The 17,888-nt window shown below is 42.2% G+C and overlaps 1 protein-coding gene across 2 annotated transcripts in view; it reads right to left on the bottom strand.

Moving 5' to 3' along the window:
- Positions 1 to 2,160: 2,160 nt before the first annotated feature.
- SLC35B4 (solute carrier family 35 member B4) overlaps positions 2,161 to 17,888 on the bottom strand; it is a 35,800-nt gene continuing 20,072 nt past the window's right edge. The window contains exons 3-10 of one of the 2 annotated variants that reach the window (XM_081146749.1): positions 12,331 to 12,433; positions 11,187 to 11,236; positions 10,082 to 10,163; positions 9,843 to 9,903; positions 8,006 to 8,115; positions 6,739 to 6,814; positions 3,972 to 4,230; positions 2,161 to 3,214 (exon numbers count right to left, since the gene is read on the bottom strand). In XM_081146749.1, the coding sequence (XP_081002875.1) occupies positions 3,157 to 3,214; positions 3,972 to 4,230; positions 6,739 to 6,814; positions 8,006 to 8,115; positions 9,843 to 9,903; positions 10,082 to 10,163; positions 11,187 to 11,236; positions 12,331 to 12,433 (799 nt within the window). In that variant the 3' untranslated portion in view covers positions 2,161 to 3,156. Of the gene's footprint in view, positions 3,333 to 3,971; positions 4,231 to 6,738; positions 6,815 to 8,005; positions 8,116 to 9,842; positions 9,904 to 10,081; positions 10,164 to 11,186; positions 11,237 to 12,330; positions 12,434 to 17,888 lie in introns of both variants that reach the window. The other variant, XM_081146748.1, reaches the window with a different exon arrangement.

Below are 17,888 nucleotides of genomic sequence, written 5' to 3'. Positions count from 1 at the left end.
TTTGCTTGGAACTCTCTAACGTAGATGTCTGTTTCCTTTCCTAGATTAGGAACGTGTGCAGCCATTATTTTTTCAAATGTACTTTCTGCCCCTTTCTTCTAGGATCCCTATAATGTGAATGTTAGTGTGCTTGATGTTATCCCATAGGACCCTCATACTATCGTTTTCTTAAATTCTTTTTGTTGTTATAACTGGGTGATTTCCCCTATTCTTTCAGGTTGCTGATCCATTCTTCTGCATTAGCCAATCTGCTGTCAATTCCTTCTAGAGTGTTTTTCATTTCAGTTATTGTATTCTTTATCTCTGATTGGTCTATTGTATTTTCTAACTCTTTTTTGAAGTTCTTTACTAAACATCCTTATGACAGTTTCTTTGAATTCTTTATCAGGCAAATTATCTTTCTCCATTTCATTAGTTTTTCTCTGGGGTTTTCTCTTGTTCCTCTATTTTGTTTGACTTTCTGTGTTTGTTCCTATGAATTAGATGAAATAGATCTCTCTCCCAGTCTTGAAAAATTGGTCTTGTGTAAAGTGGCATCTGTGTAGAGTGGGTGATTGGGGCAGGCACGTGTAGTGCTGGAGTACCGCCTGGCCAGAAGGAGCAGGTTCAGGGTGGGGCAGCATGGTGTGCAAGTGGTATTTCTCTGTTGTTTTGGTTGTCCACATCCTGACCTGTGTGTATGCCTTAGAGCCCTGCTGGTTCTACTCTTGATTCTGGTGGGGCTGCCTGGTATACACATGAGACACACCCTGTTTTGGCTGACTGCTGCTGGAGCTGGTCTGGAGATACCTGACCATGGGCACTGCAGCACTCTGCTGGTTTCCTCCTACTCCAAGCATGGCTTGCCCTGTTATTTTGATCGACTGCTGCCAGTCTGGGCTGAGAAACCCTGTGAACATGTACTGAGCACTCTGTCAGTTCCCTCCCACTCCGGTAGGGGCCTCCGTGTGTGTGTGAATGTGCATAGCTCACTCTGTTGTCCTGATAGCTGCCAGCCTATGCAGCCCACAAGTGCATGTTGCAGCATTTTGCTGGTTCCCTTACTCTGGGAGGGACTCCTCTCTGTGCACTCACAAGGCATGTCCTGTCACTTTCTTTGACTGCTATGGAGGTCTGAGCTGGACCACCCCCTGAGCAGGAGCACAATGATGACCTGCTGAGGCCCTTTAACTCCAGGTGGGGCTGCCCAGCATACATGTACACTGTGGCTCCACATTAGCTCTTGGCAGGCAGCCCTGTGGATGTGTGCAGCAGTGGCTGAGCCACAGTGCCCTGCTGGGCCCAGTGGATCTAACTCCAGATTGGTGGAGGAGAAGGCTGTGTATGCTTACTAAGGCACCCTCTTCCTGCTGGAGCTAGTTCCAGGAGTGACTAGGAATGCACTACTGTGGCCTTGCAGGTTGGCCAGAGCTCTCACCAATACTATCCAAGTGTAAGGAGAATACAAACAATGACACTCACCAGCTCCTCTAATCCTGATGAGTTCCTTCAGATTCTGGAGAGCTCATGGAGTTCCCCAATCTTCTCTAGGTGACCTCTCCCTGTCTTCTTTGTTGTGCAGAAGCTCTTCAATTGTCCCTTAGTTATCTCTCAGAGATAATACTCTAATATAGATGTGCATTCAGGATGTGCACATGGGAGGGGACAAGCTCCATGTCCTCTTACGCTGTTATCTTGGACCTGCCCAAACTCAGGCAATTAAGGGACTTCCCCAAAGTAACCCCATAGTTCTAGGACACTTACCTCAAACCCTAACATATTCCAATGCTCCAGGCATTGGAATATAAATACCCCACCATGGGGTGAACCCAGGGGACCCGTACAGCTACATCTTGACTTACAAACACAACTGCACCCAGAAAAAAAAGGCCTTTGTGGGCAAAAGAGAGGGGCTGGTAAGTTTAACTGCCTACAAAAGAGCATCTACTTTTGTGAGCTCAATTAAGGTGCAGGACTAAGGAGGAAAGAACCCTGTCATACTCTTCTCTCCAAAATGATCACACACAAACTACATGAGGACACTCACTCACCTACACAAACCACACTGACATGTCTCCTCTGTCTCAAAATTATGCCACAGGAGGACCACCACATTAGTAAGGGGGGACACCTTTCTACATGCAGTAAGACACATACAACCCCCACCCTCACAAATACTCATCAAGAACATTAAGATACTTTATAGAAAAATGAGAAAAACATTCCATTTTAGTTGTGATTGACCTGATTTATACACCACACCACCACCATATTTTGGTCTACTCATTAGCCTGTGACTATTAGAACTGCCAGGCAGAGTTAAACCTTCGTGGTTAAGAACACTTTCAAAGACTTAACCTACCCACTTGGAAGGAGCCCTGTGAATATCTGGGGTGGGAAAGCTGTAGCTCTCTGGGTGATGACCAGGGCCAGCTTCTCCTGGGCCATCCTGGTGTCACCAGCTCAGTTCTAGGCTCATGGGTTTAGACTGAGGGGAAAAATGTCTCTCTTTCCCAATTCATATACAACCTTTATTTCCTACTAACACTGTGCCATAGAGATATGCTGCAGGTTTGTTCTAAGCACAGGAAGCAAGAGATATGAAAACATATAGCTTCTGCATAGAAAACACCCGTCCTCCACTGTCACCAGTGCTTCAGCTCACCTGGTCACTTAGTTGTTTCTGGTGATGCCAGAGTGGAAAGGTGACAGAACAAAAGGACGCGGACACAGGATGAGGACTGTTGAGAGGATCACCAGAACAACAAACGGGGGAATCTGTCCAAGACCATGGATATAAAACTAGCAGCTCTGGGGCTCAATTCAACAATCAGGTACAGTACTGAATGTTTTGGTAAACAAAACAAATGGCAAACAGTTGTTCAATAGTAGATCACTATTCTGTTTTCTAATTCAGGGTTGAGAGGTTTCTGTTCAGCGTCCACAAACGCTGGTCTGTAAAGCCATGAGAAATCTGGGAAGTCCCCTCCTGAGGATTGTCTGGTATGTGGTGGTTCAGTACTGCGGGCAATTCAGCATTAACGAAGGTGAAACAGCAGCCCGACCTCTGCCAGGCCCTGGCTCATTACCGCCCCGGTCTCCCAGGCGCGCCTCAGTTCTTCTTGTCCTGAGGCTGGCTTCTTGTGGTCCATAGGTTGTTCCAAACCTCCGTGTACATTAGGGTCCCAATGAAGACAAACAAGGTGCCCAGCCAGTGCCACGGAGTGAAGGGGTTCTGGAAGTACAAGATGGAGACGATGAGGCTCACAAATTTGCGCAGAGTCACGACAAGCGTCACGGTGAGGGAGGTGCATTCTGTGGTGAGGATGAAGACTCCCCGAATGCACACGTACCTGGAGGGCAGGGTTAAGGTGGTTTTCTGAGATGACCGAGAGATCAGCTGGGGAGAACCTGCTAGCAGGGGTCTTGGCTTAAATGTTCCTTTCCAAGAGCCAGAAAACTTGGGGGTTGGCTACAGCTGCTCTGAGGCTCCTGGGTAGAACATTGTGCAGGACTCCTGGCCTGCCATTCCATTTGTGGATCCCAACTCAAACTGCCTAAAACCTCTCACTATTATTCTGGATCCTTCCCACAGTTTACAGTGAAGGTCTCCTCCCAAGGAACGACAGAGGGTACACTCAGTCAAGGTCATCCGATCTGGTCCCCAATCCTCCCACCTCCTTCCAAAAAGAACTCTGTGGGGCACATCTACGAGGTGAAGTGAGAGGAATGCGGTCAATCTCCATCTGTTTCACTGTTTCAAAGACGTAAGTTTTTATAAAGGACTTAAGGTCATTCAAACGAAGCATTTTTTTTTTAAAGTTAAATTTTAGTTAATTTGACATTTCTTTCAGAATTTTGTGGTGGCTTGTGTAATATCCCAGGATGGTAGAAATCACAGAACATGCATGTCATACACTAATTCTTAATTATCCACTGACTTCTACACCTGCTCCCAGAGCACTTCCTGCAGTGCCCTGTGACCTACTGACCTATATAGCACCACTATCATGTCCTTGGCCCTCCACAGGGAGCTCGCTGGATGGGCCTTTCTCCTGCTTACTGCAGAACAGACCAAAGCAAGGGTGAAACTCTTGTCACTGCTGTCAGAGGAATAAACATTCCTGTGCCAAATAACGCAGAGAAGACCATGGGCAGAGCAGGGTGAAGGATACTGAGTGATGACATTCATGAGGAGGTAGAACCACATGATGGGCACCGTCACACTGACGACTGGAACTTGATATAATTCTGTAAAGATTAAGAGGGGAAACAGTTGTTATCACTTGTGACAGCTAAAGTTTTCATCTTTTTGAAAAAGTAATACAGACTGAACGTCATAGAGATAGCAGTGTTATTTTCCTTGCAAACAGATTTCGACCACACACCATTGCTTGCCTTGATTCAGGGCTACATCAGCCTCAAGAGTCATTACATTGCTTTCTTAAAACAAATGACTATTTTAATTTTAAACTCTTTACCACTCACCTGAATAGGACCCCACTTTACAGAGAAGTTCAAATATGATGTGGTCTTAACTGACAATCAACACAAGAGGAAAGACAACCAGTAACTAGATGCCATTTGGAAATACTGTCCATCCTACTAGTAACTGAAGAATTCTAAATTAAACTAGGCTGTAGAATTTTATATCTATTAAGTTAGAATATTATTTGTAGATTTTAATTGCTAACAAATAATATTGTATTATGGCAAGATAAAAGGGGAATTGGCAGCCATTCAGTTGGTGGTAGTATAAATTGTGTGTGTTTTTTAAGTCAACTTCACAATTCTTATTAAGGGGCCATAAAAGTATTGATACCCATTCTTAGGAATTAATCTTAGATAATTCAAAAGAAGGAAAAAGTTCTTCATTCATTGCCGTATAACTTATAATAAGGGAAAACTCTGACTCAATCTAAATGTCCAACGACAGAGCAATGGCTGTAAGCAGAGGTGCTCTGACTGGATGAGGCATTGTGCACTTAGCCTATTTAAAAAACCGTAAGGGTTAGATATAGTCACCAAAAAACTCAGAGTGAAAGTGAAGCAGGAAGTATAAAAATATATCTACACAAGGATTATAAAGATGTAAGAATTTATGTAAATAGCATCTGGAAGGAAACTAACTTTTCTTCTTTTAAATACATTCTTGTGTTAGTTTTGTATAATGAGGTTTGCACAGTGAAGATCTGGGAAGAAACAAAACACCCAAGGTTAACAAGAATGACACAGTAATCCTCTCGGGCCATTTCTTTCATACTGCTTGAAACATACAGCAGAACTTAGGAAATTCCAACAAGGTGATACTGACGTCTGGTTAGGAAAGATCATTAATTTTCTTTTGCAAAAAATAAAGAGAATTTGTTAGAAGTGTATGTCTGGACCAGTGGGAAATCCCAATAATCTGGTATTCTATTGTCTTTGAAACACTTAGCAAGCACTGAAACAGAAAGTTAACAACTGTTATTTTCTGTTTAATAAATTCAGAGACCCACTGTATCAGTTTGCTGAGGACAGAGACAATCAGTAAGATGTAAAATATTGAGATGGATATTCGGCTCTCTTAGAAAAATCAAGGATAATAGGTCTGAGACACTAAAACTCAAGAAGAGAAAAAAATGTATATTTAAGCCCCAGCCAGTGTTGCTCAGTGGTTAGAGCGTCGGCCCTCGGACTGAAGGGTCCCGGGTTCGAGTGCAGACTCCATCCCCAGCCCCAGTAGGGGTGCGTGCGGGAGGCAACCCATCGATGTTTCTCTCTCTCTTCCACACTCTCTGAAAAGCAATGGGGGAAAAAAGTATATTTAACTGAGGGATGATTCTGAAAAAGTTAAAGGTAGAATCTTAAAAAAAATTATAAATACCCAGCACTACAACTTAAATAGCTCTTTGCTATGTGGGGACTGTCAGAAACCTTAAAAACCAATGTGTCAAAAATCAGCTATATGTCAATTATCTCAGTAATTTGGAGCCTTAAAAACTTTCTTCATCACACATTTTTGGGAAGACAGAATGGGAGAGGCCATGTTGCTAATTCAGAGAGCAGTCCAACTTCACAACTCATGCTCAGAAAGCAAACAAATGTTTACTGAGCGCCTACTGCCATTGTACAAAGTATACTTTTTAGGCATGAGCAACATAAAGCCTTATATTTTAAAAATGTTTATTGGTTCCTTATGTGTTCATTTTTCTATATAACACTATGTCTTTTAGTAGCTAATCAGATCATATCCGTAATTTCTTTCAAGTTAACTGGCAACTGACACGCTGTAGATTTTTGAATTAATTTTGCTCATTCCTGCCGCCTATCTAACTTGTGTCCTGGGAAAAACGCCCTGTCATTTCTGCTTCTGCTTCCCCTTCCCCAGGTAGCAAGGACTAGATGGACCCCTCAGGGCAGCACAGGGAGGGCTGGACTGCCGCCCACTCCCCCTCAGGGCTCCAATCTCTGTGGTGTGCTAGTACCATTTGTCTGCATTCTCAAAATGCCAAACCTTCCACATTCAAATGCAAACACACAAATTCCAAGGCAAAACAGAAAAGTTGAGGATCTTCTCAATAATTTGCAAATGAAGTAAGAGAAGCACCAGTAAAAGCTTTTGCTACTGCAACTACAGATAAATGGCACTATATTCCAGGAAAGTGACATGGGGATGGGTTCAGGTGGGCCAGGGGATTTGGATAAAAAAGCAGTGGTCAAGTCCAGAGTAAAACTGAAACTCTGTCAGGCTGTTCTGCTGGGTAACCCCAGACTCACCAGACTTGTTGAAAAGAACTGCGTGGTCATAAATGTCAGAAGCCAAGAAGATGAATCCAGGCAGTGGAAGGGCGTGCTGAGGGAAGAAACAGGTCACAGAAACTGAAATGCAAAAAACACTACAGAATAATGGGAGTGCTTTTACAGTGATTCAGTTTCACAAGTGGTTTGACAAGCAAGTGAGACTAAGTTAAATGTACCCAGGGCTTCTAACTACGTGGCACTACCTGGCACAATAACCCCCAGATTAGGGTTTTTACCCTTATAGAGTGTGATGGTCATCACACGAAACAAACTAAAATGGACTAGCATCCTTTCTTCAACGAAAGGGAATGCTCAGTCATTCTGCCCAAAGGATTTATTACGTTTTACTAATTTTGAGAACAGTTAAACAAACATAATGGATTTTAAAATTATAAAGAATGTGGAGGCAGATTTCAGGGAGTTTAGAAAAGTAGTGAGAAAAGAGACTGGAGGACACTACGGTGTCAGGGAGAAAGGAAATGACAAGAATTAAAAGGTTTCAGAGGGAACGACCAGCGAGCAGAGGTTAATGTGCTTGACAACAACCACAATAATTTATAAGGACTCGAGGCTCCGAGGAACATTTACTTGACAGCTACACGTGCCCCTGTTATAAAAGAAAGGTGTGGAACGAATGGAGTGTTTATTTTTTAAATTCCCAGCCGTGTCCTCTCAGCTCCAACTAAAAGTGTCAAACCGCTTCAGTACAAACAGCTGGCAGTGAGGGAATCCCCGAGGTTAGGGGACCTGGAGTTACACGGCTCGGGCATCGTCACAACCGGAGAGGGAGAAGTTAGAGGCGCGGCCCCAGATCAGCCCTTTAAAACAAAGGAGCTGGAGCTGTATAATTGCTAAACTCTCCATAAAATGAAAAGGCCCACCCGAGGGACTCACTCCTCGCACACATCCCCTTCGCATGCTGCTTCTGCAGCTGAGTTTCCTTTCCCAGCTTCCCCAGTGCTCTGAGCCCTTCACCTGCAGGAACACAGGGGCAGGTTCCCGGTGGGCAGCCGCTCTCATGCCCGACCCTGACCCCCGACCTGAGCAGAGAACGTGGCTCCCGTGCGCACCAGCAGCCTGTGAAAGGCGCTCACTCCGGTCTGGGGGCCCAAAGCCCTTTACTGGATGGTGAACCCATCCTTCAACTACACGGAAAGGATGGCATCTTACAATCGAAAACACGTTACATTAATACTAAAAACTCAGTCATTTTGACCCTCCCCAGGTTCAAGAAATTGCTTACATTATAAAACAAAGCCTCCTTAGAGTGTTTTCCAAACTGTTTGTATAGAGTCTCTTGGAAAATGCCCATCCTCGCTGACATCAGAAGGGCGAATGTCAGTGCTCCAATACCTGCAAAACAAAGATCCGGTTACCAGGCACCTGCATTCACTAACTTCCAGATATTTTCTTAAAGAACATTTATTGTTTAAATGTATTACAAATATTACAAACTAACTGTAGAATGTATACAAAATTTTAAAAAGAAATAAAAATCAACCATATTACTATCCAGTCCTTTATAGTTTTCTACATCTCTCTACATTTATGTATATTTTATGCTAAGCCAGGATCATAATGAGTACACAATTTTATATCTTGCTTTTTTTCATGATTTTTCTCCTAGATTTTCCTTCAGGTTACTCATTAACATTTTTTCAAAAGCATGATTTAATGGCTCCATATTACTCTACCATGTGGATGTACCATACTTAAATGTCTTACAATGTGAGAGTGATTAGATTACTTTCAGTATTTCACCATTAAAATCAGTGTACATCCTTGTACATAAATCTTTTTTAAAATGTTGATTATTTCCTTAGGATAAACTCTCATAAGTGGAATTACTCAATACATAGTTTTTTCCAGAAAGGCCATGTCAATTTATACTGTAAACTGTTCATGTGAAAATGGCCATCCTGCTGCACCCTCAGCAGAAATGAGAATAATCATTATCTTGCCAATATAATAGATCAAAAATTAAAAGCCACTGCATTTTGGTTTCAATCTGCATTTCTTTGATTATTAGATCAGTAAGGCTAAACATAAAATTATTAATTTTCCCACCCATGAATGGTATGTTCAAATCCTCTGCAAATTTTTCTTATTGGATAAAGTATTCTTCTAATAGCTCATAAAGATCTTTCTATGTTAAGAATAGCAATCTAGCCCGGCCGGGTATGGCTCAGCAGTTGAGTGTCGACCTGGGATCCAGGGGATTGGGGTTCGATTCCAGGTCAGGGCACATGCCCGGGTTGCGGGCTCGATCCCGTTAGGGGCGTGCAGGAGGCAGCTGATCAATGACTCTCTCATCATTGATGTTTCTGTCTCTCTCCCTCCTCTTTCCTCTCTCTGAAATCAATAAAGATATATTTTTAAAAAAAGAAAGAATAGCAATCTAGAGGGGAGCAGAGTTTCAAAGCCAAGCAGCAAGGAGAATATAATTCTTTCCCTGCTATTTCTCTGTCACTTGGTCAGTCTCAATCTGCTACTGCTACTGTTACCACTGAATGTACTTGGAAAGTTTCACTTCTGTATCTCACAATGTGAGGGCAACGCTCTACAGGACTGTCTCATTACTTCCGCAGAGAGATACATTCCCCAGGAGATTCTGCTAAATCAGTCAGGTTTGGGAACACTGCCGTATGGAATAGCTAACTCCTCAAGAAAATAAATCTCAGATTTAGAAATGGGTCCCTTGGAGATTCAGAGTCAACTACTGTAACATGCCCTTCTGAGGAAGCCTGTACTCAGCAGACAGACCATGAAGAATTGGGTGACACCCTAACCACTACTCCCACAGAGTGTGCTGGGCAAGCAGCAGTTACTTTTCTTCCTAGACCAGCGGCAACCAAGAGAAGCACTGATCCAGGTCCCAGAACACACCACCATGGACCTGGAAGTTTTCTTTTTGTCATTTTTTGAACACCACAGGCCAGAGATTTATGATCCCAGGTGCCTCTCTTCTGTGGCATAATTTGTTTAGCTGAAGCTTCTTGCCAAGAAACATGTCCCTTAGGAGAAAACTCAGCAAACAGAACTGCAGAGGCAATTATCTTTATTGTAATTAGCATACTTGCCTAGTAACCACCTCGTAAATGCCTGGAATCCATCATCCTCACTCAAGCTGGACTGGGAAGTCTAGGAAATAAGAAAAAAATACTAAGTACAGAGACCAGAACTGCATGCAATGGGCCTGGACACAGGGAAATATTTGTCACCCTTTTCCCTCCCCTCTTCTTTGCATCATGAATAAGTATCTGGAACCTGGGCCCCCATGCAAGCAGTGAATGTAAATGATTTGTGAGCCGATTCTTACCACCTGCTTTGCTGACATGGAAGTGCAAATAAATATCCCCACAGACACCAGGGCGATGGAAGCGTATTTGAATACACTGTATCTGCAGAAATGGGAAGAACACGTTAAGAAGGCACAGAGACCAATTTCCCCATGAGTCCATGCAGATTCCCAGCTGAGTCCATGTAAGTCTGTGTGTGGAAGAGTCAAGGTGCCGACTGGTCGCCACAAACACCCTTTCATGGTGTTGCTTAAATTAGTTTCTAAGAGTCTGTGGACCAACAAATTGTTTCATCTAAAAATAAAAAAAAAAAAAGAGCAGCCTGGCCAGGCGTGGCTCAGCAGTTGAGCGTCAACCTAGGATCCAGGTGATCGGGGTTTGATTCCTGGTCAGGGCACATGCCCAGGTTGTGGGCTCGATTAATGACTCTCTCTTCATTGATGTTTCTCTCTCTCTCCCCCTCTCCTTTCCTCTCTCTGAAATCAATAAAGAAATATTAAAAAAAAAAAAAGAGCAGACATGACATTCCATTGGTGACAGTCATGTAGAATAGTCCTGATACCTTTGATTCCATCTTCTTGGCCATTAGGAATTTTCTTTTTACTAAGTACGATATTCCTTAGTCCATTACAGCACTGTGACACCTATGAACACCTATGACAGCACTGTCCCACACAACTATGAGGCTGGAAATGTTCCATGCTAGGCTCTCCGATATGGTCACCACTAGCCACATGTGGCTACTTGAGCACATCAAATGTGACCAGTGAGACTAAAGAACTAATTATTGAATTTTAAGTCATTTAAATGTTAAATGTAAATAGTCACATGTGACTAGTGGTAACCACATGGGGCCAGTGAAGTTCTAGACCAATTGACTTCATAGGTTAGTACGGATCTAAGGATTCAGTGGTGACAAGAGCTACTTCTACACAGAGACGTTGGGAAGCCACAGGTGGGATCTCTGACCTGGCCAACCGCATCAGGAGTGTGCGTCACTGTCACAGAGAACTAACAGGAGGCCAAGAGCAGGCCCTCACTAGGAGAAAAGGAATCACAGGACTGGCTGATGCAGGGGCCCAGGATGTGCTTCCTGTACAGAAATTATATAAAGTCACTGTTTACCTTTTCTTCAAAATGATAATTCCTAGAATCATGTTGGCAATTAGAGAACCCTGCAGAAGGAGACGAGAGAAAGTTTTAGTGCACTCAGGAAAGACAACATAATTCAAGGTAAATATGAACATGGACAAGAGGGAAAAACAGCTGGGAAGGCGGCGGTTAAGAGGAATAAATTAGTAAGGTCCAGGTGTTCTTATGATAGCGAACATAAACCATAAAAATCTATCTTGCATGACAATGAAAATAAAAATGATCAATTCTCAGTAACTAGTTAGGGCTAAGCAAGAATAAATTATATTATGGACTGATTTTTGTCAAACTTTCAATCTAATGTATAAGAGCTTTTACTAAGCTTCTCCTCGCCCCTAGTTCTAATGAAAGAAGTTGTGCAGAGATCTCCTCTCTGGAAGGGTGTCTGTCCATCATCAAGGGCTTACTGAGGGTCTACCATGTGCTCAGTGCTTGGAAGGTCGTCTTAGTTATTACAATCAGCTCTGGAAAGTCGTTTTAGAAATAGCACACTGGATCTCACAAAAATCTCAGACCACACCAAAATGTTACCATTCCAATCCTCAGCCACTTTGTGTAATCTTCTGCAATCCTAACTACATTTCCCTTGAGGTCTTTCCTGCCCTTTAGGGAAAACTGTTCTTATTTACACAGAAACTAAACACAGATCTCTCACCATACTTGAGGCAAAGAAAAAAACCTCTACTGCTTTGGGAGAAACATACCTCCATCAAGAATTTCCCTTTATTTATCTCAAGTCTCTGCTTAAAAAAAAAAAAATCAGAAAGGAGAAGGGTCTCATTTACTAGAAGTAAATGTACTTTTATGGAAGAAACAAACAAAAAGGCATGAGAAATAAGTTAAAATGACAGAGCATAACAAGTGTAAATATAACATCAACCAGATGAAGGAAATTAAAAGGTAAAATCTATTTCTCAAGAAATTTTTAACTTTCCTTTTATGAATCACCCATAAGACCTCAGATAAATAAAAGTAAACACCACTTTCACATTACTCTCTTTGCAGCCTTCTCAAATGACATACAACTTATTACAAGCCCTTTCTACTGAGGCTCTGTGTTTAATCTGCCCACTTAGTATCTTTCAGAGGAACAGCCTCGCGTGGCCAGCGGACTCACAGATCTGAAGATCATGTGCAGGGGCATGGCGATGCTGAGGTTCAGGGCATAGTTGTTGATCACGCTGACAGTGAAGAACATGGTCACCATGACGGCATAGTATCTGAAATGCAGAGGCCACAGCTCATCACACAGAATCAACTACTTCAGGAAAACCAAACATAGAAGGACATACACAGTTTTTAGTTAAAAAGTATTTTGCTCATTTCCTCTTTATTAGGACATAATATTATAATTTGAAGTCTAATAATAAGTGCCTATAAAAATACTTCATAAAACCAGACTAACATGGAAAAAGTTTATAGAGTATGTTTCAAGTATATATAGCAACTAAATATTAGGCTTCAAAAAATGTTACCTAATAGACATCAATAGGTTTCTAAAAGTAAATGGAGAGGTGACATCAGCATCATGGCAGAGTGAGAAGACTCCATTGTTTCTCCTCTTAAATTTATAAGTCAGACAATTATAGTTCAACAAAGGATCCCCTGCTCAACACACAAACACTCCTGAAAGATCCTTACATCAGGACATCTGAAGGTGGGCATGTTGGAATGAATAGGGGAGGTGTGATGGGGGGAGGACAGATACGGTGGCGGCAGACTGGTGGCTGTAAACAGTTTGGTGCCCCCTGGCTCCAGCAAGCAGTGAGCACAATAGTACAATAGTGGGGGGGGGGAGGGGTTCGTGTGGCTGTAGCCCTCATTCTGTAACCTGGAGGGTAGAAGCAGTTCCCTTCCTAGGAAAGGCCTCTCCCTTCTGCCCCCACACTGCAGCAGAGCTGGGAAGAGGTGGCTGGGAAGCCATTACTGTAAGGGGGTGGGGCAGAGCCATAAGATTGTGAACTTGCCTCCTCTGCCCAATATGCCCCGGCAGAGCCTGGTAAAGCCAAAAACACAGTGCAAAAAGGGAGTTGCTCAGGGAGCTTGCAAAACCAGTTCACCACCAGTCACATCCCCCATCATAGTAGTCATGCCCCATAACTGAGGCAAGCTGGTCAGGGGAGACACCCAACATCTCAGTGGGTACATGGCGTTTTCCTTGACCTAAGCAATGCCACTCCACCATGATCCCAGAGGCATAAATAGTACAAGTAATACAAAAAAAATAACAACCATGTGCTATAACTATCTATGGGAAAAGAAAGTAGCCTGCCTACTAACCTGCTGAATTGTTGAGAGCAAAACAGTATCTAAACAAGAGACCTCTACCGCAAATGCACACACACAGAAACAATCCATCAAATACCATGAGCAACCAAGGTAACCTGGGAGCACAGAAAGAAAATAAATAAAAATCTCCAGCAAACAAACTCAAAGGCACGGAAGACTGTGGTTTCAGTGACAGAGAATTCAAGATTGCAGTTATGAAGAAAGAAAAGCAGTTCAGTGAGCTCAGGAATAAAACTAATGCACAAAAGGAGCACTTTGCCAAAGAGATTCAAACTATAAAAAAGAAATTCCGGAGCTGAAGAACTCACTAAATGAGATGAAGAATGTACTAGGGAGCATTGGAAACAGAGCAGACCAGGTGGAAAAGAGAATTATCAAACTTGAAGACGGAACCTAGAAATGACCCATGAGGAAAAAGAAAGAGAAGAGTTAAAAATTTAAAAAATGAAACTCTCTGACCCCATTAGAAAGAGCCACGTAAGGGTAACAGGCACAGTACACCAGACAGAGGAGGGAGCAGAGATCCTACTTAAAGAAGTAACTGAGGAGAACTTCCCAAGCCTGTGGGAAGAACTAGACTTTAGGATAGCAGAAGCTAATGGACACCTAATTAATTGTATCAATGCAGAAGACCTTCTCCAAGACACATTTTATTCAAACTGTCAAAAATTGACAAAAAATTCTTAAGGCTGCCAGGGAACATAAAGACTAACCTACAAAGGAAACCCCATTAGGTTATAGTCACCAGATTTTTCTGTAATGTTTTCAGTAAAAACATTACAAGACAGGAGAGAGCAAAAAGAAAACATTCAAAATATTGAAAGAGATGAACTATCAGCAAAGGATAAGATATTCAGCAAAGGGATCCTTTAGCCATTAAAAAGAAATAAAGGCTTTCCCAGACAAACAAAAGCTGAGAGAATTTACCACCACAGGACCTGCATACAAGAAATGTCAAAAGGAGCTCTTCTGCTAGAAACAAAAGTATACAAACTCTGAATAAGATGACTGACAGATAGAAGCAGGAAACTGAAAATCTATTTCAGAATAGGTTAGTAAATAATTATAACATAAAGGTTAAAGGGGAAAAAGGGCATTAAAGTAAGTATAACTACTGCAATTTGGTAACAAAGGCACAACATAAAGAGGGATAACTTGTGACAAAATCATAAAAGACGAGGAGGAGGAGAGGACTGGGCAGGTCCAGGTGACTGAAGAGGCAACTAGAAGAACAAGGACTATTGTGTGTAGGTAGGGGACATCTTACACAATCCTAATGGTAACCACAAAACAAAGTCCAAGGCTGAAACAAAACATTTTTTCTTATATACACCTTTATTGATTTTAGAGAGAGAAAGAGAGAGAAACATCAACAATGAGAGAGTCATTGATCGGCTGCCTCCTGCACGCCCCCGAATGGGGATCAAGCCCGCAACCCGGGCGTGTGCCCTCACCGGGAATCGACCTGCGACCTCCTAGATCCTAGGTCGATGCTCAACTGCAGAGCCACACCAGGCTGGGTGAGACAAAACATTTAAAAAAAGAGGAAATGGAGAAGAAAATCATAGAAACCTGCCAAGCAGACTTACAACGGAAAACAAACAATGGCGATACAGAGCAAGAAGAAAACAAAAGATAAAATAGCTGTAGTACATCTTCATATATCATTAATCACCCCAATTATAAATGGACTTAATTCACAAATCAAAAGTCACAGAGTAGATGTATGGATTAAAAAGCAAGACCCAACTATATGTCACCTGCAGGAGACTCAGCTCAATTACAAAGACAAACACAGGCACAAAGGAAGGGGTGAAGGCGGTACTTCAAACAAATGGCATCCAGAGGGAAGTGGGTGTAGCAGTCATTATGCCAGACAAAATGGATTTCAAGATAAAAAAGGGTAACAAGAGACAGAGATAGACATTTTATAATGACAAAGGAGAGAATTCATCAAGAAGACATAACACTTATTAATATATATGCACCCAACCTGAGAGTACCAAGATACATAAAGCAATTACTAACAGACCCAAAGGGAGAAACTGACAAAAATACAATTACAGTAGGGGACATGAATCCCTCATTGACAGCAATGAATCGATCATCTAGACAGAAAGTCAATAAGGAAATATTGGCCTTAAGTGACGCATTAGATCAAATGAACTTAGTATTTATAGAACTTGCCATCCCTAAGTGACAGAGTGCACATTCTTTGCAAGTGCACACAGAACATTCCCAAGGAGACACCATATGTTGGGTTACAAAACTAGTGTCAATAAATTTAAGAAGACTGAAATCATACCAAACATTTTCTGACCATAATGGTATAAAACAAAACTAACTACAAGAAGAAAGCTGGGGAAAAACACAAACGTGTGGAGATCAAACAACATGACACTAAACAACTATTGGGTCAAAGAAGAAACAGGAGATAAAAAGATACATAAAGACAAATGAAAGTAAAAATACAACATACCATAATTTGGGGGATGCAGCAAAAGCAGTACAAAGGGGGAAGTTTATAGCATTACAGGCATACCTCAAGACACAAAAAATCTCAAATAAACAACTTAGCATTCATTACACATTTAAAAACTAGGAAAAAAAAGTCCAAGGTGGTGGCAGCATAGGAGTCTGAACTTGACCCCTCCCATGAGCACACTCAAATATACACATACACTGTATACAGAACAACTCCTGCAAGACAGCGAAGGGCTTAATGAACAACTTCTGAACAACAAACAAAGAGAGCAAATAGAGAAGGCTGGCAAAGTCACAGGAGCTGCAGGAACTCTACGGGCAGAGAAGCCAGTGAATAGTGAATGCCTTAGGGCAGGTGGGATCTCTGTTCAGGTGCTTTGGCTTGGCTGCAAAATCACAGCAGCTTTCCCAGGTCTGCTGCCCAGTCCTTTTGCCTCCCAGCAAAGGGAGCAAGCAGAAACAACAGGGTGGTACCACTTACACCTGGCCTCCCTGCTGGGCTCCAACTGGCTTCCCAAAACTAGCTGGTGCTAAAGCCTACACAGAGGTCACTTCTACATATGACCACTTTCTGTACAACAAACAAGAGAGACTGTATAGAGACGTCTGGTGACCCACTGGAGCTCTCTGGAAACTGCAGGAATTATCCGGGGTTGGAGGTGCCAGTGAGCACTATTGTTTACACCCCCCTCTGCCTCCACAGGGTGGGCAGGAGCTCTGTCCAGGTGTGCTCTGGCCTACCAGCAAGGTAGCTGCAGAGTGCACTTGAACACATCACCCCAGCCCATTTCAGCCCCAAACAAAGGGAGCAAAAAGGATCAACAGGTCATTACTACATGCACCTGGCCTCCCCACCTGGAGTCATTTCAACTCAGTGGGCCAGTGGCCAGGACACCTTATACACATATTCGGCTCCTCCCAGCTGACCAAAACCACCTGGCAAACACAGCGTCCACAGAGGACCCTTGTACATAAGGCCACTTTTTAAAGACTGGGAGAGATAGCTATTTTGTATAATTCATATAACAAACATAGACAGTTAAACAAAATGAAAAGATAAAATATCTCTCAAATGAAAGAATAAGAAAAATCTTCAGGGGAAAAAAAATCCCTAAGGAAATGGAGATAAGTAATTTGCCCGATAAAGAATTCAAAGAAATGGTCTGAAGAATGCACACCAAACTTGAGAGTGGAATTGGAATACTTAGAGAAAACTTCAACAAAGAGGTAGAAAGTGTAATAAAGAACCAAGCAGGTCTGAAGAATACAATAACTGCAATGAAAAGTACATTAGAAGGAATCAACAGCAGATTAGCTAATACAGAAAAACAGGTCCTGGAAGTCGAACTAGTGGAAATCAACCAATCATAACAGTAAACAGAAAAAGAATTTTAAAAAACAAAGACAGCTTAAGAGACCTTTGGGATAGTATCAAGCGCCCAAACATTAGCATTATAGAGATCCCAGAAGGAGACGAGAGAAAGGAACAGAAACTATATTTAAAGAAATAACAGCTGAAAACATTCCTGAGCTGGGAAAGGAAAAGGGACGCAGGTCCAGGAAGCACAGAGTTCCAAACAAAGTGAACCCAAAGAGACCCACACCAAGACAAATTGTAATTAAAATGGCACAGGTTAAAGATACAGGCATAATCTTGAAGGAAGCAAGGGCAAACCAATGTATTACATACAAAGGAAACTCCATAAGGATGTCATCTGATTGCTCAGCCCCAACTTTATAAGCCAGAGGGAGCAGGGCATCTTTAAAGTTTTGAAAGAAAGGAAACTACACAATAACTTACCCAGCAAGGTTATCATTCAGAATTGAAGAGATAAAGAGTATACCAGACAAGCAAAAACTAAATAAGTTCATCACCATTAAATCATCTTTACAAAAAATGTT

Source organism: Miniopterus schreibersii, assembly GCF_964146895.1.
Source record: "Miniopterus schreibersii genome assembly, chromosome: 9".
Classification (NCBI taxonomy): Eukaryota; Metazoa; Chordata; class Mammalia; order Chiroptera; family Miniopteridae; genus Miniopterus; species Miniopterus schreibersii.
This window is presented reverse-complemented; position numbering and strand designations above follow the sequence as displayed.